The 23,674-nt window shown below is 40.6% G+C and overlaps 2 protein-coding genes and 1 long non-coding RNA gene across 3 annotated transcripts; 1 reads left to right on the forward strand and 2 right to left on the reverse strand.

The window, feature by feature from the left end:
- Positions 1 to 4,845: 4,845 nt before the first annotated feature.
- On the reverse strand, positions 4,846 to 5,478 carry LOC146656796 (general transcription factor II-I repeat domain-containing protein 2A-like). Its single transcript, XM_085425854.1, has one exon. It carries the CDS (start codon positions 5,476 to 5,478, stop codon positions 4,846 to 4,848), a length of 633 nt encoding a protein of 210 aa, XP_085281980.1.
- A 6,193-nt stretch (positions 5,479 to 11,671) lies between these two features.
- Positions 11,672 to 14,289, reverse strand: LOC146656797 (trypsin-4-like). Its single transcript, XM_085427004.1, has 5 exons — positions 13,752 to 14,289; positions 12,520 to 12,596; positions 12,363 to 12,424; positions 11,948 to 12,087; positions 11,672 to 11,861 (listed from the first exon to the last, which is right to left on the reverse strand). Exons 1-5 carry the CDS (start codon positions 13,890 to 13,892, stop codon positions 11,706 to 11,708), a joined length of 576 nt encoding a protein of 191 aa, XP_085283130.1. The 5' UTR covers positions 13,893 to 14,289; the 3' UTR covers positions 11,672 to 11,705.
- Positions 14,290 to 15,017: 728 nt separating this feature from the next.
- Positions 15,018 to 15,618, forward strand: LOC146656798 (uncharacterized). The gene is made up of 3 exons (XR_014914172.1): positions 15,018 to 15,208; positions 15,295 to 15,412; positions 15,544 to 15,618. It is a non-coding gene; the product is annotated as an uncharacterized LOC146656798 (long non-coding RNA).
- Positions 15,619 to 23,674: the final 8,056 nt, after the last annotated feature.

The raw sequence follows: 23,674 nt of genomic DNA on the forward strand, positions 1-23,674 counted from the left end.
TGTGTGTATGTATGTATGTATGTATGTATGTGTTTTTTGTACTCAGATTAGGTTTGAAGTGTCTGTGTGGTGCAGCTGGTCTGGTCTGTCTCTGTACAGTCGAGGCTGCACCCACCTATAAAAGGTGGAGGCTCACCAGGACATGCACACCTCACAAGTTCCCGGCTCTCTCGACTCTGTTGAAGACGGGTTTCTTGGAGAAGGGGAGGGCAGTGAGGCACAGTCCCCCGTCCCCCGACGCCCCTCGCGATGCCCCTCCGTCTTCGACTAACCCTCTGCATAGGAGCCGTGAGAGCCAGGAACTTGTGAGTTTTGTATGTCCACTCAGGCATCCTTCATACCTGGTCTGTAGGAAGTTCCTGTCAGAAGGAGGGGGCACCGCGAGGGCGTCGAGGGGCGGAAGGCGGTGCCTTAGTGCCTTCCTCCTTCTGACATTGTAAAGGAACCCTATTTTTTTAATGGTAAGGTGTGTGTGTGTGTGTGTGTGTGTGTGTGTGTGTGTGTGTGTGTGTGTGTGTGTGTGTGTGTGTGTGTTTTGTACTCAGATTAGGCTTGAAGTGTCTGTGTGGTGCAGCTGGTCTGGTCTGTCTCTGTACAGTCGAGGCTGCACCCACCTATAAAAGGTGGAGGCTCACCAGGACATGCACACCTCACAAGTTCCTGGCTCTCTCGACTCTGTTGAAGACGGGTTTCTTGGAGAAGGGGAGGGCAGTGAGGCACAGTCCCCCGTCCCCCGACGCCCCTCGCGATGCCCCTCCGTCTTCGACTAACCCTCTGCATTGGAGCCGTGAGAGCCAGGAACTTGTGAGTTTTGTATGTCCACTCAGGCATCATTCATACCTGGTCTGTAGGAAGCTCCTGTCAGAAGGAGGATGGACAGTGAACATTTTAAGCCCACTCGGCAGCGACAGATGGCCACCCCTTCCTGAGCCTGGTTCTGTCGGAGGTTTCTCCCCTTTAAAAGGGAGTTTTTCCTCCCCACCGTCGCCAAGTGCTTGCTCATAGGGGATTTTTTGGGCTTTTTTTTTTTTAAAAACCAACCGCTGATAAGTTCACTGGCATCAAGTTTAGGACTCTGCAAATATTTAAATGGATAATTCGTCATCAAGTGAGGAATGATCCATTTAAAGAGTCACATATATTTGTATATAAATATGATTTGTTGGACAATAAGACAAATCACAGACTAATTTGGACAATTGGGAAAAATTAAATAAATAAAAAAATTGGATAAAATGCATGTGTCATTGTTTCATATTGATTTCAAATAACATACCATTTGATTTCAACATATTTTTGTTACACTTGCAGTGGTGTTATTTTGTTATGATCCTGTTCATTTTAAATATAAATATAAATCATCTAAATAGAAATGGAAAACTAGAAAAATTAAAAATATAGCTTTACTAATCTGAAAGTTATTTGTCATTGGATCCATCATTCCCACAGTGGAAACACATTATTTCATATTATGTTCAATTCAGTAGTTAAAAGTATAAAATTTAATAATGTCTATTTTTAGTTTACTTTGTTAATAAACACATTTTTTAGTATTTTAGAAACTAACATCATACATATCCAAATATGAAGCAATGTTTTAACTGCCATTTACATACAGACCTGTGGCCAACTTTATAAACCATTTTGAATTTTTTCCAGCTGAGGCGTTCAAAATAGATATACAGGGAGTGCAGAATTATTAGGCAAGTTGTATTTTTGAGGAATAATGTTATTATTGAACAACAACCATGTTCTCAATGAACCCAAAAAACTCATTAATATCAAAGCTGAATGTTTTTGGAAGTAGTTTTTAGTTTGTTTTTACTTTTAGCTATTTTAGGGGGGTATCTGTGTGTGCAGGTGACTATTACTGTGCATAATTATTAGGCAACTTAACAAAAAACAAATATATACCCATTTCAATTATTTATTTTTACCAGTGAAACCAATATAACATCTCCACATTCACAAATATACATTTCTGACATTCAAAAACAAAACAAAAACAAATCAGCGACCAATATAGCCACCTTTCTTTGCAAGGACACTCAAAAGCCTGCCATCCATGGATTCTGTCAGTGTTTGGATCTGTTCACCATCAACATTGCGTGCAGCAGCAACCACAGCCTCCCAGACACTGTTCAGAGAGGTGTACTGTTTTCCCTCCTTGTAAATCTCACATTTGATGATGGACCACAGGTTCTCAATGGGGTCCAGATCAGGTGAACAAGGTGGCCATGTCATTAGTTTTTCTTCTTTTATACCCTTTCTTGCCAGCCACGCTGTGGAGTACTTGGACGCGTGTGATGGAGCATTGTCCTGCATGAAAATCATGTTTTTCTTGAAGGATGCAGACTTCTTCCTGTACCACTGCTTGAAGAAGGTGTCTTCCAGGAACTGGCAGTAGGACTGGGAGTTGAGCTTGACTCCATCCTCAACCCGAAAAGGCCCCACAAGCTCATCTTTGATGATACCAGCCCAAACCAGTACTCCACCTCCACCTTGCTGGTGTCTGAGTCAGACTGGAGCTCTCTGCCCTTTACCAATCCAGCCACGGGCCCATCCATCTGGCCCATCAAGACTCACTCTCATTTCATCAGTCCATAAAACCTTAGAAAAACCAGTCTTGAGATATTTCTTGGCCCAGTCTTGACGTTTCAGCTTGTGTGTCTTGTTCAGTGGTGGTCGTCTTTCAGCCTTTCTTACCTTGGCCATGTCTCTGAGTATTGCACACCTTGTGCTTTTGGGCACTCCAGTGATGTTGCAGCTCTGAAATATGGCCAAACTGGTGGCAAGTGGCATCTTGGCAGCTGCACGCTTGACTTTTCTCAGTTCATGGGCAGTTATTTTGTGCCTTGGTTTTTCCACGCGCTTCTTGCGACCCTGTTGACTATTTTGAATGAAACGCTTGATTGTTCGATGATCACGCTTCAGAAGCTTTGCAATTTTGAGACTGCTGCATCCCTCTGCAAGATATCTCACTATTTTTGACTATTTATGGCACCAAAACCAATGCCACTTTCAGCCTGTCAAGTCCTTCTTTTGACCCATTTTGCCAAAGGAAAGGACGTTGCCTAATAATTATGCACACCTGATATAGGGTGTTGATGTCATTAGACCACACCCCTTCTCATTACAGAGATGCACATCACCTAATATGCTTAATTGGTAGTAGGCTTTCGAGCCTATACAGCTTGGAGTAAGACAACATGCATGAAGAGGATGATGTGGACAAAATACTCATTTGCCTAATAATTCTGCACTCCCTGTACTTTTGATTGTCACAGTGTTATTTGGGCAGCTGCCTGCCTAATATAACATAACATCACCACAATATTTTACATTAAATGAGGAAATGTATCTTTGTTTCCTCAGCTAAGACTGCTTGGCTGCTGTAGCTTGTGTTTATGTTGAGAGTGACATCTGATTTAAAAGCAAGAAGCAAAAGCCACTGAGCACCATCAGGCAGCACAGAGGCAATGCTACAAATTTAAGGAACGAAGGTCAATTCTTTGTGTGTGTACATGCACAGAGCACATGTGCACACGGTTGTGCAGATTAACTCACAGATGTATATGACAACTCACGTTTGTGGCATTGACATTGTTTTCCAATCTTAAATGTAATACATACATTTCCGTCATTGGCCATAATTCTTGCAAGGAAGGGACTCAAAGGTCACAAGTTATTAAATCAAATTAATTAAACACACCATTAAAAGAAGTTCACTATTCACTCCTTAACACATTGAAAATAGTGACATCAAGGGAAAAACATGCAGTGCAGCACTATCAGATGCCAGTGACGGTTGGGCTCAGTGATGAATCAGGTGAGCTGGATTCATGGCTGAATCAAGACATAGGTTCCCCTGCTGTGGTCAGTGAGGGAAAAACAGTGGCGAAAAAAAACACGACGTTTCAAATGTGAAGTTCATATTAATACAGGTTTTGTTTCTAGGCAATTGTGCAGATGCAGGCTCTGGGCGGAGCCAGGAGTTTAACAGATTTAACATAATAACTACACTGATTTCATTTCCTAACACAGGATGACAAGACTGGGGCAACGATACTCGAGAGGAGAATTTCTGATACTTTCTGAGATATGTCACTAACCTTTTCTTTTAATTTCTAGCTCCAGGTGAATTGACACATGGGAGTGTGTCAAAAAGGGGGAAGATGAGTTTTAACATCAAACAATGGTTTTATGAATATTCTATGACTTTATTTGTGTGTTTAATAATTTAGGTATGGTAAAACTTAAGCTTGTAATGACCCAAAAGTTCCCAGACTTTTTTAGAGAACCAGTGAGAAGTTTAAAGCATGATTTGCATGTTTAAGCATTAATGATTGAAATAAACGGAATAGCGTTTAGAGCAGGGGTATTAAACTAAAATTTGAGGAGGTCCAGTTGGAGAAAATCTTCTCAAGCAGAGGTCCGGGACATCATAATGTCTAACTTATGTTATGATTGTGATAGAGAAGCAACCTTTTTTTTTTTTTTTTTTTTTTTAATTTATATCTGAACGTATGAACAATAGATTGTCAAATCAATGAAAATACAAGTTAAAACATTTCAACAAAATTTATTGTTAACACTGAAACACACAGTAGGCCTACATTAGAAATAGGCCTACTGTGAATTAGAGAAATAAATAAAATGGCTAAATTGTGCATCTTAAAACAAAGTGATTAATTTCAGAAAAAAAAAGTTTCCCTTTTTCTTTACATTTTACATCTCGACTAAACAGTCTCAATACATTTTCAACAGATAACATCAAAACATTTTAACAATTTTACAGTTTCTCTTTCTTTCCCCCTTATATTCCACGTCCCAACTTTCTGTTGTTCAGTGAGAGAACTGAGCTTTAGTTCGCTCTACTAGGATTTTAAATCTGGGCTGGAATGGTGTCAGGGCCATTCTCATACACATGTGTAGGTGCTCATTGGTGATCCTGGAACGATATTTAGTTTTTATTATGTTCATTGTGGAGAAAGCTGCCTCACAGCTGTATGTGGAGCCAAACATGGCAGGTTCAGTTCTTCCAAACTGCTCTTTCAGGGCCACATCTGCTTGGAGATCAATTAGTTGCATTTGAAGAGGCCCAGCATTTGCCCACTTGAAGTGCTGTGTGACTTCCTTTGAGAACCCTCTGACATCAGTGATGGCAAATGGGTTCTTTATGAACATGGTGAGCTGCTGTCCAAAGCTGAAGCTATCAAAACGTTTGCTGAAGTTTTCAATCAGCTTATCAACAAAGTCAACAAAAGAGGACACATCTCTCTGTCCCTGAGCCTGTTCCTTCACTGTTGGGAAGTGTGCATAGTCTCCTTGCAGGTCTTCTTTGAACACTTCAAGTTTCCTCTGAAAGCAGTGGACAGCTGTCATCAGTTCACAAATTGAATTGTCCTTGCCCTGCAGCTTCAAATTCAGTTCATTCAGGTGTGAAGTGATATCAACCAAAAAGGCCACAATATCCATGTTTTTCCCATCATTTAAAAAGAGAGAAAAGTTTGTTGCTTTTTGACTTTCCAGCTCTTCCAAGAAAGCTGCTACTTCACTTCTGATGGACCAAAATCGCTCCAATGCCCTGCCTTTGCTAAGCCATCTCACATTGTTGTGAAGCAGAAGATCATCAGCGTGTGCATCAACTTCTCTGAGAAATTCCCTGAGCATGCGATGCTGACAAGAAGAAGATGCCCTGAGAAAATTAATCATTTTCATCATTGTTTTCATCACCTCAGCATACTCGTCTGACAGGGTGGAGCATAACACTGACTGATGAATAATGCAATGATAAGAGATTAGCTCGGGATTGTCCTCTTTCATTCTTGCTACAGCTCCTTTCTCTCTCCCCATCATAGCAGGGGCTCCATCTGTGGTTATTGAAACCACTTGGTTTGGCTCTATTCCTCGCTTTGTTAACATTTCCTTAATGGCCAGGTAAATATCCTCTCCTCTTGTAGTGCTGTGAAGGGAAGTTACACCTAGCAGGTCTTCACAGAACTCTTTCTTATCATTGTTGAAGAACCTTACATAAACTAACAGCTGAGCATTGTCAGACACATCAGTGGACTCATCTACAGCCAAGCCTACACATGGTGTCTTATGAATAGCTTCTTCCAGCTGGGATAGCACATCCTGAGCTAATAATTCACTTCTCTTTGTGGCTGTTGATGCTGACATAGGTATTTGCTTTATTTTGTCATGAAGCTCTTCTTTTTGTTTACCCTCAAGTAATGTTTCTGCTACTGCACTCATGCACTCTTTGACAACACCTGCATCTGCAAAGGGCTTTTTGTGTTGACCTAAAATCCAAGCAACTCTGAGGGAACATTCATGAGCACGTTGTTGGGCGGTGAAAGAACTGGTTAAGATCCTTGTGGACTGATCATATTGGGCTCTGAGACTGCTAATTTTCTGGGACCTGAGTTCAGACTTGGGTGGGTATGATTGTTCAAAAGCTTTGTGCTTTGTCTCATAGTGGCGTTTGACATTGCCACTTTTAATCAGTGCCACGGTTTCTGAACATATGAGACACACTGGTTTGCTGCTTGCGGCCGGAAGAATGAACATATATGCGTCAGTCCATTCAGTCTTGAAAGTTCTATTTTCGGTGTCTACTTTTCTCTTTTTTGAAAGCGCCATAGTTGTTTTACCTCTTGTGACTCCCGCTCACGTCTTGTCTCACTGTATCGTTAATCGTCTCGCTTGTCATTCACCTCTCACCATGTCTTTCCTCTGTCTGTCTGTGTCTGCACTCAGCGTTGCGATCGCCTTGAATGCGCAGATGTGATTGGCTAAGTAGTGTCACGTGGGTGGCGTAACTCGCACACAATTGGTTAGTATGTTCCCTGGTCTAATACAATGTAAGGTTACCGCTTAAAATTGAATCGCCCCGTCAAAATTAAATATAATTTAATATTTTGTTAACTATAGGTCCGGGTCCATATAGGATGGCGACTGGGTCCGGATTCGGACCCCGGTCCGCCTGTTAGTGACCCCTGGTTTAGAGGATAAAATCCCTGTGTTCATGAGAAGCTGAGTATCGCACTGGAGAGGAAATCGTAGGACGGAAGGCTGAAAGAAACACATGATTTTTGTAAAAAGGTGGCAAAGATTAGAAGTAAAAATGGTTAATTTGTTTTTGATTTCTTTTACTAAAATAAGTGGTTATTTTTATTTTCATATACGCATTGCAAATGTGCTCATAATGAGTTGGCACTCAGTCTTTAGAAGGTCATAAGCTTCGTTCGGCGTGATGGACCGGACTGATATATTGCAGGTATTGACTTTGAGTGCAGAGGGCTAAATGCAAACACGCTTACACACACATAGATTATGATTAGAATAAGTCCCTGGGCCAGAGAGTCCTGAACATTCTGAATATTCTAAACCAATTTTGAATCACTCGAGGAACAATGAATAACAACATTAGATTATTAAGGCTAGGCAGAGAGGTGTTTTGGTTTTCTGTCTTACAGAGAAAGGAACAGACACCAGACGAGGTCACGGAGATATGAGGATCCTTCGCAGCAGAGATAGGCGTGGAGACTGCCGAGACAGCAACTGGGGCCAAGGGTCATGCAGTTTGGGCTCTAGCTAGTCACCTCAAAAGGATGGATCCCATAAACACAGCAATAACCATGAAGGGGTTGGCAAAAAACCAGGAACACCAGACCAACGAGGTTCGAGAGGCTCTTGGTAAAAAGGGGGACACGGCTGTGACCCCAGAATACACAGATCGTTGTTTGAAAATCGGGGCAGAATAATCCCCTGATCTGTGCAACGACTGAAGGGTGGTCTAACCCCTGAGGTCGAAGAAAGAAGAGCAGAGAATCACCCGACTGGAAGACACTGATAGCTGCAGCAATAAAGTAAAGGTTAAAAGCTCCTTGGACAGAGGTTCTAGTCTGAGTACGTTTGAAAGGTACAAGGTGGCACCAAAATGAGGTTGGGGAAACTGGAGCACCAAGATAAAGCTGTGGGAGAACTGGAGAGCGATGGGAGTGTCATCTGTAACTACTATTGTTGTTGTAATCATAGTTTTTCTTGCATCTGAACTGTGCAAACACAGAGGTCATCCAATATGGTCCACTCGTTAAACGGGGACACAGGGCCTCAGGACTAAGAAGAAGAAATGGACCTCGCAAACCTGGATTCTAGGGTGTAAGTGATCTCTTTTAAAAGAGATCAAAGGGGGACTGTGAGATTATTATATTATCTTATGCCACGTTATGCCCCTGATTAATGATTGTGAAATTATTATGTAGTTTTAGTTTGCATTATTCTCCTGAATTAGAAGAAGGTGATAACTATTACATTTGTTAAACTGATTTGTATTACATTAGGCTGCTGATTTATTGTGAATGAATGATATTGTTTTATGATGCATTATACTGCTGAGTTATAAGAAATACTGTTTTCAGAGAGTCAGGACCTTGCTTTTTCTGATAATAGAGGAGACAGAGAGCACATTCCACGGGAGCTTCACTCCCACCGTTGTTAAAGGTAGACGAAATAGGGACCCAAGGCCATAAGTCAGGCTCGCTTTTGATTAGAGAGTCCCAAACATGATAGCTTGAACCAAGTTTGAAGAATTAAGAGACCAATTGAGGAGATGAGTGTGGGAGGCGTAGTAGGGAAAGGTGTTTGTTTTTGTCTGATGTCTCAGAGGGTGTTGTCTCATTCCCTGGGCCAGAGGACGGCTAGAGAGGGAACGGTGACCCGGGCCCATGATGCCATTAATGGACATGGAAGCAGCTGAGTGGGCCGAGGAGTGACACAAGCAACGTATGGTGACCTCTTGTGGTCAAGAGGTCAAAAGCGGGAGTGTGGAGATCAGGGAAATATTTTACTGCTACTATTCATAACCATCATCATTACCATTACATTAATTATCATTTCATCAAAGCATTTATTCAATAGATTACACATGTTCTTAGTTAAGATTATTACACCTATCACAGAGAGCTGTCTGGTAAAAGGTTAGAAGCATCAACGGGCGGGGTGAGGCTGAGTGCGTTGGAGGTCGAGACACACACACACAAACAGTAGTTAGACTCATATTTAGGTAAGAGTTCAAATAATAGTTTGCAAAAGCTTGTGACTGCAAAATTGTGTCTGCCTAAGGGACAGTTTGTTCCAGGAGATAAGCGAGAGTTAGAAGATTAATAGGAAGCACCTGGCCTCGAGACGGAGAAGATGTCCTTTTAAATGTGTCCAAAGTCGTCAACAGAACATTTGTGGTTTTGAAACTTATGCATGTATTGTATCTGCTTGACGCATGAGGGGGCGTCATAAACGTAAACCCTGATGGTATAAACAACTGCTTGTGTATCATTGGGCGGAGATCGATGCTGTCTGTGGGCAGTGTTCATCTCCCCATGCGCGTGTTCATTAAAATCATTGTTTGACCGAAGCTCTTCTGGACCATTATTGTTTTGTGCTCACCCTCAATATTTGAACTCGTAACAAACAGCAATAACGGCAAAACATGTAATGGACGTGCTGGTCCACTAGACAACATCATGTTAATGTAATGCTTTGGGTCTCTTATGCAAAGTAAAGAGGCTGAAATAAGGTGTCCATGAGTATCAGTTTTCAACATTCAGTATTAAGAGCCAAAGACTGTACGGGTTGGGCCAGTCGTCAAGTCCTGGAGCAAAGTGAGCCTGCAAATCAATAAGATGCAAATCAGTTTATACCTTTCATATAATGTTTGAATTTGTTTATTCTGAGTTTTATTGTTCAGTTAGTTTCCACAGTTCATATATCATGTGTAATTTTTCATTAGTTTCAGTGTTTGTTTGTATTTTATTCTATTATTGATGGTTGTGTTGACAGATTTATCCAAATTTAAAGCTATAGATGTGAACTTCTGGTTCCTTTATTATTACCTGTATAATTAGTTTCAGTGTTTGTGAAGTGGGGAAGGAGGACCCAAAAGCAGGACTCGTACGATGGACAGTGCTCTTTATTTACAGTGGAGTAAATAAGACAACACAATAATCCCTTGAGCTCCCTCGACTCCTGTGTCATGTCTTCACCCAAAACTCTGTGCTCTCTGCTCCCATGGCTGCTGTCCACCTGTGCTCCACTCTCCTCCTCCTGGGAAAAAAAACAACAGAGGCAGCCGTCAGGACACCATGCCGCCTAATCAACAAAAAACAGTCCCAGTCTAAATAATCTAAAAGACCAACCACAGCTCCAGTGATGGCAACACACAGTTCTAGTGACCAACCCAGTGGGCGGCACTCGAGAAAAAGCAGTTCAGGTGGCCTGCATACATTTAGTATCAGGCTTTACAAAAAAAAGTATCAACTATGTTAGGATCCATGTTCATCATGTGTGATGTGTGTTTACATTTGAAGGTGTTTGTGGATTTGTCACCTCTCTTCAAGGTGTGGTTTGTGTTTGATGCTGAAAGAGATAAAGACTGCTGATTGGCTGAAGTAGGGTTCAGTAAAAATTGTTTGGTTGTTGGTTTGGGCACTGCTCAGGTCCACATTAAATAAACTGCTGCTCGTGTGTTTGTAGGTTCTCAGTCATCCAGGTCATGGTTGTCTAAGGAGCCTGGAAAGAAAGCGACTTTACTTCTTTAAGGTTCTGGATGATGTTTAACTTCTGATCCAAGAAGCTTCTTCAGTTGATGTGCTTCCTTTGCTCATTTTCCACCTCTGCACAGTTTCGTTTGATGACAATGTAGTGCAGTTCTCCCAAACATACAACAGAGGGCGCTATGCACATTCACTGAAGTGCAGAAAAATACAAGTGGGGGAGGAAACGAACAGCAGCATCAAGAGAGAAAACTGAAGTGTTCAAAGCGAGTTACTTTAGTCTCTTATTGTAATATTAATTGACATCTAAACATCACGTTGATGCTTCATGTTTGAGTTCCGTGTCCTTTTACTGCTCAGTTGGAAAATATTGATGCAATTTAAAAGACGAGGAGAAGAGTAATTTCTCTGTACTACTTCAAAAGTAATTTGAAAGCACTGCCTCATATGGAAAATGAATCATGATGAAATCCTGAAACAAATAGTGTTTGTGAATATGAAGAGTTTAGTTTTCATTTTGGTCTTAGAAGTATAAAAATGCAGGACTGAAGACAAGATGGAAATGATGTGTTATGAGAAATAAAACACATATGTCGCTATGTACTATAATTTTATTTTGTTTATTTTTTGTTCTTGTAGGTTTTTTGCTTTAGTGTAAATTTTGAAAGCACTGCTTTTAGTTTGAAAATTGGATTCAGTTTTTAGAGTTCGGACAAAACAATGGACGGTTTCAAGAAATGTATTTTATCAACAAAACTTATTTTGATGGTTACTGTATTTATTTTAATGCCCTCAGTGCACGGAGGCCAACAGCCTCCACGTAAACATTTCCACCCCCAACAATCAACTCAGATTTATGAAGTCTATCATGTTCAGGCCCTGCAGCTGATTGGTGGCATGTCTGATCAGAAAGCCTTTCTGCATCTTCACAGTGTGAGTCTGAGAGTTTCTGAACAACAGGATGAGCTGCTACACACCTGACACCACATTCAAACACACACAAGCTGCAAATCTGACACAATATTTTAGACCAAAGAAAAAGGTTCACAATTTGCAGTTAACATGAAGATATTCTAGAGTAGAAACAACACACAGCACACAAGTTTCATGTAGAGATGATTGTTTATTCTGGATGTTATTTTCATTCAGTTATTTTCCATTATTTTGAGCAATTTTCTGATTTATCCAGTTCATGTCAGAACAAACATTCACAGTAACAGCTGGTCCAGTACAGACACGTTCAAAACCAGAACTGATTACACCATAAATCATGTTGTTGTAAATCACTCCACCACCAGAATCACCCTGAGAGAAGAGAAATGTAGTTTGTGCTCCCCAAAATATCTAAAACATACACAGATGATATACAGTAATATTAGCAGTTAACTAACCCCACGTGCATCTACTTGATGTTCTTCCAGACACAGCCTGTTGTTATATGGCACATATGCAGTACACTGAGAGTATCTGGTAGGCTCACAGTCAGCAACACACATGTCTGCACACTGAAGATTAGGTGGTTCATCAGGGACTAGAGAAAAAGGAAAAGAACAAAAGTTATTCATAATCTTTCAAAAGCTAAAATTGTGAGTAGAATGATGTTTCATCTTTTGTTATGTTTCCAAATGATTTTTAAACAAGGAACTTGGCGCACAGTATATCTACTCCAAAATTTACAAAAAGAAAAAAACTTGTTCTTCATTCAGTATTAAACAAAAAACATAAATGTAAGTATAAAACAGTCACAGAAACCGAAATCAGATTCTAGCATTAACTGTGAAATAATCAAACAAAATATGGTCTTACGTGTGTGGCCGGTGGCATTTACTCTATAACCACCAAGTCCTGCAACCTGAACGACGTCTCCTCTAGAAACAGACAAAAAACAAAACAATCATAAATTAATTTCACATCCATCCATGTGACATGAACACAAAATAAATCAATAAATCATATGATGTACTCTGCAGGCTGGGTATTTCCAGGTGGCTGAAGTGTTTCCAGGCTCCTTAGACAACCATGAGCTGGATGACTGAGAACCTACAAACACACACGAGCAGCAGTTTATTTAATGTAGCGGTGAGCACTGCCCAAACCAAAAACCAAAAATATATATTGTACCCTACTTCAGCCAATCAGCAGTCTTCATCTGTTTCAGCATCAAACACACAACCACAATTTGGAGAGAGGTGAGAGATCCACACACCTTCATGAGAGGAGCCACTAATGTAAACTAACACCACACATGATAATCATGGATCCTAACATAGTTGATACTTTTTATGTGAAGTCTGGCACTAAACCTCTGTGTTCCTGTCATACTGCATGTACTATATATACATGTAGCATATACAAAGCACAATAATTAAGCTGTTAATAATTAACAATGTCTTCTGTAAGTATTTCATTTTAAAATACACATCCATTCATGCATTAATGTTTAATGTGTGAAACATTTAAAAAGTTAGTTAAATAATAAATAAATAATAATAATAATGATAAAAACCCTCTGTAAAGGACTTTTGGATTTGATGCTTTATGTCTGGATCTTGCGCTTTTGCACCATCTGGTGATGAACAGTGGAATGTAGAGTTGGTTGCATTTTTGGGTCTCCACCCAACCCCTTTTTTGCTAGCACACATGGTTAGCTCCACACATGGAAAAAGTAATGTTCAAAATTAAATAAGTGCAAGAAATAAGTTAGAAAAAGATAGTAAGGCCACAAAGGACTATTTAGCCCCTCCTGGAGGTCAGCTTACTTTGCTTGTGTTCTTTAAATGTTTTATTTTCTGTGATTAATTACGTTGTGATTGATTTACACAAAGTAGAAGAATGCATTTTGATGTGATGTTTTTAAAAAAAATCGTTTTCTTCTTTGAGCAGTTCTCCCGGGTCGTCGAGACCAGAATAAACCCCGTTTTATAACTCTACATGGTGCCTACGTCAACCTTTGAAGGCGCTACACCCTCAAAAGAATCAGCTGTACAGCACATTTGCTGCTGTTGTTACCAGACACAAATATAAATGTGCCAAATTTTAGATCACAGGAAATATTTCTTAGAGCAGATTTTAAATCAGTAACTTTGCAAATTTAGAGGAAATGTTTTTGGACAACAAACGTGTCACATTTTAAACAGGGTTTAATCAGCGCTGACATACAGACATTTATGCGCTGGGTATAACAGACATGCTTACCGTGTGAAAGGACCGCGGATGTCTTGGAGCAGAGAAACATGCTGTATTGTTGTTTTTCTTTATTGCATAAGCAGTGCCCGACTGTCCGAAACGCTCTGTGCGGGTAGCAAAGTCGGCTCCAACGCACCTGCAGGCATCCATTTGAAAGAAAGGTGTCGCTGCGGCTAGGCTCTCGGGATAGTCAGGCTTTTATTTATATTTGCGGCATTCTGGTGCGTTAAAACTAGCAGCCTCTGTGTCCCGCTTGGATCACCATTCTGAAAATTCTGATATTTAAATAAAATGATGAATCGGCGAGTGATGAGGAGCCACGTAGATCCTAAAATGAGGTTTGATTAAATTAAACTCGTATGAACAGTGATGACGCGTTCCAAACAAACGATGCTTTCTACATGGCCAAATTGTGTGCTAACTACCTCACAGCGCTGTGTCCGGGGTCCGAAAAAAAAAGTTAAAACGATATACCTTGCGAAAGTTGTGAAGTGCTGAGGAAAATACTGTGTGTCTGATGGGGTGTTTTTATATAGGTGGACTTGGTTTCAGTTGACCTCTGACATGGAGAGATGAAAAGAGCAGTTTGTAAAGAAAAAAGGTGAAAAACTATGGAACTACAGTTGGGATGTGTGTGCTGGGATGCTCTTGATAAGTATGCAGCTTTTATTGTTTTATGACTTGTTTTGCTGACTGTTGGGGCCCTACCTGTAACCCCCTCTGTCTCATCAAGTCTTACTGTTGCAGTGTGTTTGTGTGGCTACTAGACAATTATAGGTTGCATTAAAGGAACATTGGGGGGTCGATACAGTGCTATTGTGGCTAGTTAAGAATATGTGGTTTTTAGAAGTATCACAAGAAAAGTTTATTTCTAAAAGGATACATGTTGTTTGTGGTACTCTGTTTTAAAAACTACTAGCCTCTGTGTCTTTCAGAGCACAAAAGAAAAGTGCTCCTAAACTAGTTAAAAAAGTGCCTTTATATTACTACTGAGGTTGAGGCAGTAACAAAGTTCTTTAAATCATCAGGCAAGAAAATCCAGAAACCTTGGGTTAGCCGTGGCTATCCGGGTCATCTGAGCCCGAATAGTAGTGATGTGACGTTCTCTATCGAGGCTTCAAAGCTTGTGTCGAGTAATTGAGGGAGCGTTTCTGCAATGCGCGTATCGAGGCTTGCTTCATTTATGGGAGGAGCTGAAAATGATGACGTCTGAAGCCTCGCTGCCCGGCTGTACCACGTGACTGGTTCAGGAAGTGGTTCGAACTTTGCCGCGAGCTACGACAGCGATATAAACCCCTCAGACTTCATTCAAAAATGTGGGTGTTTGATGGAGAGTTGCGGTTAGTGAGAATTTGGAGACAGTTTGGAGGTTTATGAGAGAAAGTCAGGAGAGAATGGAGCCAGCTAAGAAGAGGAGGATATCCTCACCTGTGTGGGAACATTTTGATCTTATTCCTCCCAACAAGGTATGTAAATTTCTACAGAAGATGTATTTCCATAATACTGATGGTGCAATACAATTTATGTTAAGCTGTCTTTACTTTTGTACAAGGTGAAGTGTTTGCTATGTGCCAGGGAGCTGGGATATAACAACAACACCTCATCCATGCTTAGGCACTACAGAGCTTTGCATGAGAATAAGGGGAACGCCGATTGAGGAGCAAGACCAGGTGAGCCATCAAATGCAATGATAATATAGCATGCAGTAATGTTGCTAAATGATATAACAATATTATACAACTGTTATAAGTTATGTGTGTGATATTTATATTTGTGCTTTGTCTTTATTGTCTTTCCTCAGGAGAACAATCTCAAATAGATGAAGACCTGGTTAGCATGGTGATCGAGGACTCCCAGCCATTTAGCAATGTGGAGGACAAAGGATTCAAAAGATTTGTTAAATCATTAAATCCTAGCTATGTTCTCCCCACTAAAAAGGTCATAAAAGCAGTGAACATTTAGTTTTTACAGAATGTGAACAGGCAGAAGTGTGTAGCTGTCCATACCTCAACGTTACAAAAGCACAACTACTGTCCACACCCCAACCACACCTCACCTCACAGTAAATGATCATTTCCCATACTGCCAGTATAAATATACACAGTATACTGCCATCACTACAATATACATGTTTTACACACTCCTTTTGTTGTTGACATTTACAGGCTGTGTGCAAAAGGCCACACTCTTCAAATTCATGCCAACTAATATTTTTACGTCCAGTAGGTGTCCTACTAGAGCAAATGAAGCTTCAAGAAGCTTTGCGCTGGGATGAACCAATTGGATGAAAAGCTTCAGTGCTTCATGAAGCTTCATCTGCCCATCACTACCGAATAGCCTCCTTCTCCTCCTCCTGCACAGGAAATAATCCAAAGTCCGTTAAATTCAAAAGAGTCACTGAAATAAATGTCTGTTGGGTAAAACATGGTCAGGTTAAAAGCGAGCCGTTTAATGTGGCTGATAAAAGAGTACAAAAACAAAAGGCAGATGCACACAAGAAAGAACCTAACTAGAACTAAACTGGGAAAACTGAATGCTAAACACAAAAGGCAAAGAACAAAACCTTGAACTTTGCAAAAAACATAAACATGGAAACTCCTGGAGACATGGAACAACAGACAACTTGACAAAGAATGAACAGAAACACACAGAATAAATACACACAAGGGTGATTAGGGGGAAGTGGAAACACATGGGGAAACAGCTGACACTACTCTGACATAACGAGACAAAGGAAGCAAAGCTGACTACACTGACATAGGACACAGACCTTCAAAATAAAACAGGAAACATGAGACGCAGACAAGACAATATAAACTTGATAACATAAGACACGCAGCATGAAACACATAAAGGGCAAAGGGAGACTAAAACACAGGGGTAGAAGACACAAGGGGAATCTAAATAAACAAATGAGCTTAGATAACCTAATGAACTTAAAAATAAACCATAAACATCAAAAATAAACTAAAACTTAAAACGCTGGGTCAAAAGACCCAGGATCGTGACAGTGGGAGGTTGAAGCCTATCCCAGCTGCCACAGGGCAAAAGCAGGACAGGCTGCCAGTTTATCACAGGGCTAACACAATATATGTGATAGAAAATCAACTGAAATGTTTGATATTTATTTATAATAATAAGAGAATAACTACTATTTATAATAATATTATAGTTGTTATTATAAAATGTATTTATAAATATGTGTATATTTTTTATAACACCCAACATAAAAGGCTTCTTTCCAAACCTGAGCTGTTTCAGACGCTTCTTGAAATTCTGACTTCTCTGAACTCAGTGTAAGGTGTCTGCTCCCTCACTGCGGCTGTGCCTGGAAGTACTTCTGCTTCTTGTCTTCCCCTAATGCAGCTTTAAAGTATTAAGTATGAAGCAACAGTGCTTCTCTTTGCGCCTCTGAAATCTGTGTTCTCTCTACTGATAAACAAAAGAAACAATGTAAAATGTATTAATAAATCAGTAACAAAAATATAGCGTAGAAGGTAAGTAGAGATTTTCATACCATCTTCAAGCCTAATGCTTTTAAGTCCCACACTCAATGCAGCCTGACTCAAAACCTGATTCTAAATGGTTCAGCACAGACAGAGAGGCACAAATGTTTAGTATTAACCTAAGTTACTGATCATTTACAGTATTACAGAGTCTATCAGTCTTTGCATGAAGTAAACATTCCTGTAAGTTTCTAGCTGACTCTCAGGTGTCACAGGTGTGCCAGCAGGAAAGAGGGTCAATAAACCTGCATCCTGAAGTTTGTCATGCAGGATTAAAGGAGCCAGACTTTGTTCACACAGGTAGAATTTTATTTTACACTGACTCTGGGTAAGTATGAGTATCATACGGTTTAAATGAAGCGCTAGAACTAGCAGAAATTTATTATAGATCCATTGAAGCTAATCGGGATATTTACTGTGAATCTGTGAATGCGTTTAACCATGTTACTGGTAACTTCATTAACTAGTAACTTAGCAACTTAGTCATAACAGGAGTTAATATTTCTGTCTAGACACCATTTAAATAGTAACCGCTTTACCACAATATAAGATAACCTTTACACCGTAACTTTAAGCTAGCACCATAAAGACTGTAAAACACGTAATAATATCTACAAATGCATCTCAAAGCTCTTACATCAGCACTCGCAGTATTACTCAACACAACCACATTAACATTATTGAGTGCAGTGTTGGGGAGTAATACATGTACAGGTGTTAGGTATGTAAAGTACAAAATATGAGTAACCAGTTCGTCACAGTTACAGTTTAAATAGGTGATAATTAGAATACAGTTACTGAAATAAATGGATTACACAGCGGTCATTTTCTGTTTCATATGTTAGGCTATCCCACCTCTAATTTTGGTAATTAAACGCATTGCCGGAAACCCAAATAAAACACGTAATAAGAGTGTAGGAGCCATATGAGTTGTTTCCGTCTGACTAAGTGGGTTGGTTTAAATGGACTCACTGTATTGGTCATGGGTGTGGGGCGTGTCTCATGGGTGTGGTATAAGATAAATGTGGTTGCACTCACTTGTTCACAGCACCTAATGTGATGAGCAGAAGGTAGGGTGAGCACGAGGCAAAACTTTCTGTTGACCGCAACATACCGCAACATGATCGTAATATTATCGCAATATGAATGCAAATTGAACACAACGTGATCGCAATTGATAGCAGCTTGAATGATTGTGATATATTTGGACTGTAACTTGATGGTGTTTGTATATTTGTGCACTAATTGATGCCATAGACCAGTTTGTAATTTTGACATAGTAGCTAGTGCAGTTATTCGTAAGTTGCAGTTATTTGTTTGTGCAGTCTGTGCGTTTGTTTGATAGTTAATCCCATATGCTGATTTGTGGTTTGGACAGTTGCATGTGAAAATAAAGAAGCAAATGATACAGAAGTGTTTTGTGCGTTAATTGTTGCGCGTCATCGGTGTCCTCATGTTTAGCCTGCCGCGGCCACTGGTTGGAAGAGCCGCAACAAAGAGGCTCGAATGTACTGTTGATGTTGATGCCGTCAGTTACACAATGGACTCGGAGCCAGCACAACAGAGCCTGCAGCAGGGCAGGAATGCATTTCTTACTTGGAAATTCCAACACCACTTCACATTTAAAGAAGAAAAGGATGGGCGAATATGACTCACTATATAAAGTAGGCCAAATCTGATGCAAGTCTTTTAGTTTTTACTATTTCTTTTCCATATGGGAAATGAAGACAGAACACTAAACAGCAGTAACTTTTGTAGGGTTACTGAAGTTGGACTAGCTGGTATATAATGATGTGATCATTTATTTAACCCTGATTTTAACAGCTCCCAAAGAACCCCCACAGAGTCACTCTGTGAGCAGTTTGCAGACCACTTCAGGGGAAAAGTCAGCGCCATCAGATCTGACATTTTATCTAATCGCGATATGATTTTAAACACATCTGAGGGCTCGATTGTACCTGAGGAGACACTGGACAGCTTTGTCCTGGTTAATGCTGAAAACCTTAAGAAAGTTTTCTCCACAGTGAGACCCACCACATGTCTTTTAGATCCAATCCCCTCTTCACTCTTTAAAACACTGGATTTTTTGAAGCTGAGCTTTTATACATGATGAATTGCTTTCTTCAGCTGGGTGTCTTCCCTGTTGCCTTTAAAACGGCAGTGGTGAGGCCCCTTCTGAAGAAGAGCAATTTGGATTGTAATGATTTTAATAACTACAGACCTGTATCCAACTTACCATTTTTAAGTAAAATCTTAGAAAAACTTGTTTTTACTCAGATTAATGACTTTTTGAATGATAGACAGATCCTGGAGATATTCCAGTCTGGATTTAGGGTGAACCACAGCACAGAGACGGCTCTCCTAAAGGTTTTAAATGATCTTAGATGTAACTGGGACTCCCAAAAGCTCTCAGTCCTGGTGCTACTGGATCTAAGTGCAGCCTTTGATACAGTAGACCACGCTATTTTTTTTTTTTTTTTTTTTTTTTAAACAGACTGAAACACATGGTGGGCCTCTCTGGTGCTGTACACAACTGGTTCACTTCCTATCTCTCTGACAGAACTTTTATGGTGAGTATGGATACATGCTCCTCTAAGATCCATAAAATGACATGTGGTGTGCCTCAAGGGTCGGTTCTAGGCCCTGTACTTTTTAATTTGTATATGCTCCCTCTCGGCGGTGTCATCAGGAGGCATGGAGTGAACTTCCACAGTTACGCTGATGACACGCAGCTGTACATCTCCGTGTCTCCTGATGACACCAGACCAATGGATGCCCTTTTTAACTGTATTTTAGATATAAGATCTTGGATGGCAGAAAACTTTTTACAGCTTAACCAGGACAAAACTAAAGTTTTAATCATCTGTCCTGAGGCTCAGAGAGAGAAACTCTTGTCTAAATTAGAGGCATTTTCACTATGTCCTTCGCTACAAGTGGAAAAACCTGGGTGTTATTTTTGACTCTGAGCTTGGTTTTATCCCACATGTTAAATATGTAACCAAAATTGGATTTTATCATCTAAAAAATATAGCCAGAGTCCGCCCTATTCTCTCTCGGGCAAACACGGAGATGCTGATGCATGCTTTTATTACCAGTCGCATTGATTACTGTAATGCCCTGCTCTCTGGTCTTCCTAAAAAGAATATTTCAACTTTACAACTTTTACAAAACTCGGCAGCTCGTGTGCTGACGAAGACCAGAGGGCGGGCCCACATTACACCGGTTTTAGAATCGCTGCACTGGCTCCCCGTGTGTTTCAGGATCGATTTTAAAGTTCTTTTATTGGTTTTTAAATGTCTTAATGGTCTTGGGCCTTCTTATCTCTCAGATCTGCTTTTACCGTATGAACCCTCGCGGACCCTGAGGTCCTCTGGTACTGGCCTATTGATTGTCCCTAAAGTCAGGACACATACTCACGGAGAGGCAGCTTTTCAGTGGTATGGTCCTCATCTGTGGAACAGCCTGCTGGAGGAGCTCAGGGCCGCAGAGAACGTACATGTTTTTAAGAACAGACTCAAGACCCACCTTTTTAATTTAGCTTTTACTTAACGTTTATTTATTTTATGCTTATTTATTCTATCCTGTTATTCTATTATTAATTTAGGCTTTATCTAATATTTATTGATTTATTTTTTAATCTTGTTACTCTATTTATATTGTATCCCGTTCTCATTTATTTTATCGTTTTACCCTGTATATATCCTATTGTGTCATATCTCCAGATCGACCGTGGTTGCTGGGGCTCTGGGGTCCTCTCAGCCTGGCTGGGGGGCTTCTTTGCCTCCCTCCTGCTGTGTGCCCAGCCTGGAGGCTACGGTCTGTGACCGGCTCCCGGTGCAGACGGCTCCCTGTTATAGTGTTTCCTCACTTGGCTCATGCGTACCCAGCCCAATTTTACTCTTTGTGTGTGTGTGTGTGTGTGTGTGTGTGTGTGTGTGTGTGTGTGTGTGTGTGTATTCACATCGTTTATGTTAATGACAGTGTGGGGAGTGAGTTGGAGGGTGGGGTGGGCTGCTTTTAACCATGTAAAGCACTTTGTTCTACTTTTTTTTTTTTTGTATGAAAAGTGCTTTATAAATAAAGATTGATTGATTGCTACATGATCGCTAGCGACACAGCTATGTTAGCATAGAAACACAGTGAAGCTGGAGGATGAATGCTAACTTTTTTCCACTCGATAAAAGTTAGCATGAGGGTTTCTGGTGGTCAGGGACAAATGCAATCGCATGGCAGGATGCCTTAAACAGATCAAACTTCAGTCAGGAGAATAACTGAGCTGTACAGTAAATAAGTTAAGAACAATGGAATAAAACAAAACAGTAAAAAATAAAACATAGTACATAAAAATTAAAACAGCCCTATATTTAAAAACAAGCTAAAACAACATTGAATCAACTAAAACAACTGAAGTAAAACTAAAAACCAACATCTCACAAGGAGTGAAAGGCCAGGGTGAATAGATGGGTTTTCAGGAGTGATTTAAAAACAGGCAGAGAAGGGGCCTGTCTTATCTCTAAAGGCAGATCGTTCCACAGTTTTGGAGCTGCTACGGCAAAAGCACGATCTCCTCTAAGTTTACGCTCAGTCAGATGCATTTAGGAGCAGCTGATCAGCTGACCTGAGAGAGCCGGTGGGTGTATAAGGCTGCAGCAGCTCAGAGAGATAAGATGGGGCTAGGCCAGAGCTTCCCAAAGTGTGGGGCCCGCCTCCTAGGGGGGGGCGCAGAGCCATTGCAGGGTGGGGGGAGGGGGGGCGGTATGAAAAGGGGACAAAAACAAAATGCTTGGACACTGCTAGCACGGGGCGCCTACACAAACGCAAAGCAGGAGATGAAGCATCGCTGAATAGGTTTCCAAACCAACTTTATTCCAAGCCAAAGACAGGAAATATGGTGAAGCATATCTGCCCTTTGGTTTCACCTGCACAAGCGCTGAGGTAGGTCTCCCCTGCAGAATTGGTTTTCCCTTCGTCGGGAGCAGCGCTGGGCTGTTCAAATCACGGACAAACAGTATCCCACATTCTTGATTTTTAGTTCACAAACACTTGTTGTAATGACTAACTACTCCTGACATTTTGGAGACGTTAGCTCTTTATACAGTAAAGTTAGAGTGGGATACAAAAAATATCAGGCTGATCCTGCCACGATTTGTTCCCCCGGTTCAAATCACGGAATAACAGTATCCCACTGTGACACACGCTAGGCACAGATACACCCACACACAGGTCGTTGTCATCAGATCCCACATTTATTAAGAGTGTGCACTGAATTACAACAGAACACCGTCTGACAGCGGTCGGTTTCCCCAGCGTCTCTCTCCTCCGCTCCTCTCCACCTCACTATATAAAGGAAAGGAAAACCACCATCAGTCCAAAATCGCCATCAGCTGTTCTTACCAGCATCGCCCCGTTGAGCTCACTGCACCACTCCTCCCCTGCAGCCGCGCCCCGGACCACACCTCCGCCACACCCACAGTTTATGTTTTTAATCCCATTTTGCACAGAGAAGCATTTTTTGAAAAATGTATTGATAGCAATGCTGAATATTATTACACAGTAAAAAAAACAACTACATGTAAAATTACACCGTAGGGGTGTATGTCTAAGGAGCTCAATGAGGTAGCTTGGAGCTATATCGTTAATAATTCGGAAGGTGAGCAGCAGGATTTTGAATTGAATGCGATACTTAACGGGAAGCCAATGCAGGTCAGCAAGGACAGTGGGTGATAGAGGCATTACATCGGTCTTTCCATCACATTTGTGGCTTCTTCTCCGCTGCTTCTAAGTGGAAATTGGTACATTTGACTTCACTACAATTATCTGACATCTTTAGTTGTTATTTTACAGATGAAGATTTGTGCTCATGAAACGCATGAAGTACAATTTTGTTTCTGTAGTTGATCAATCAGTTATTTGACTTGCATGAATTCAGCAACTATTATTATATGTTAAGTCTTTAAAAGTACTTACTGTTGATATTATTTTCTGTAAATTGTTCAAAATCATAAATGTGTGAGAAGCACTCAATCAGGGGCGACTCCAGCATCAAACCTTTAGGAGGGCTCAGCTCAGTCTTAATGTCATGCTTTTAGTGTTGCCTTCAAAAGAAATGTAATTTTTGGATGACCTACAGCAGTGTCTAAGAATAACAGATTTTAATATAATACATCAGCTTTACGGTGGTCACTTTAGTTTAAAACCCGATGCAATGGCACAGTCATGTTGACAGTAAATTTCAAAAACAGTTTAAGAAAAAGCAGATCAGAGGAGAAACCTGCACGGCATTGTTTCAGTCTCTTAACCACATAGAGGCAGGTCCACCAAATCATCAAGTATTTAAAGTACCATTATACAATACAGACAGTTCAAAATCCCCCTGCGACTCCACGTACCTGCACAAGAAGCAAACTGGTAATAGAGCTGATTTTA

Source organism: Rhamphochromis longiceps, linkage group LG12 (genome assembly GCF_057381845.1).
Source record: "Rhamphochromis longiceps isolate RC_006_pf linkage group LG12, R_longiceps_female_GT1.1, whole genome shotgun sequence".
In the NCBI taxonomy this organism is placed as follows: domain Eukaryota; kingdom Metazoa; phylum Chordata; class Actinopteri; order Cichliformes; family Cichlidae; genus Rhamphochromis; species Rhamphochromis longiceps.

Coding starts and splice junctions, on each gene's coding strand:
- LOC146656796 (XM_085425854.1), bottom strand. CDS start 5,478: ATGGATATTGTGGCCTTTTTGGTTGATATCACTTCACACCTGAATGAA.
- LOC146656797 (XM_085427004.1), bottom strand. CDS start 13,892: ATGGATGCCTGCAGGTGCGTTGGAGCCGACTTTGCTACCCGCACAGAG. Junction 12,425..12,519: donor GGAAATACCCAGCCTGCAGA/GTACATCATATG, acceptor GTCTGTTTCTAG/AGGAGACGTCGTTCAGGTTG. Junction 12,088..12,362: donor AAATGCCACCGGCCACACAC/GTAAGACCATAT, acceptor CTTTTTCTCTAG/TCCCTGATGAACCACCTAAT.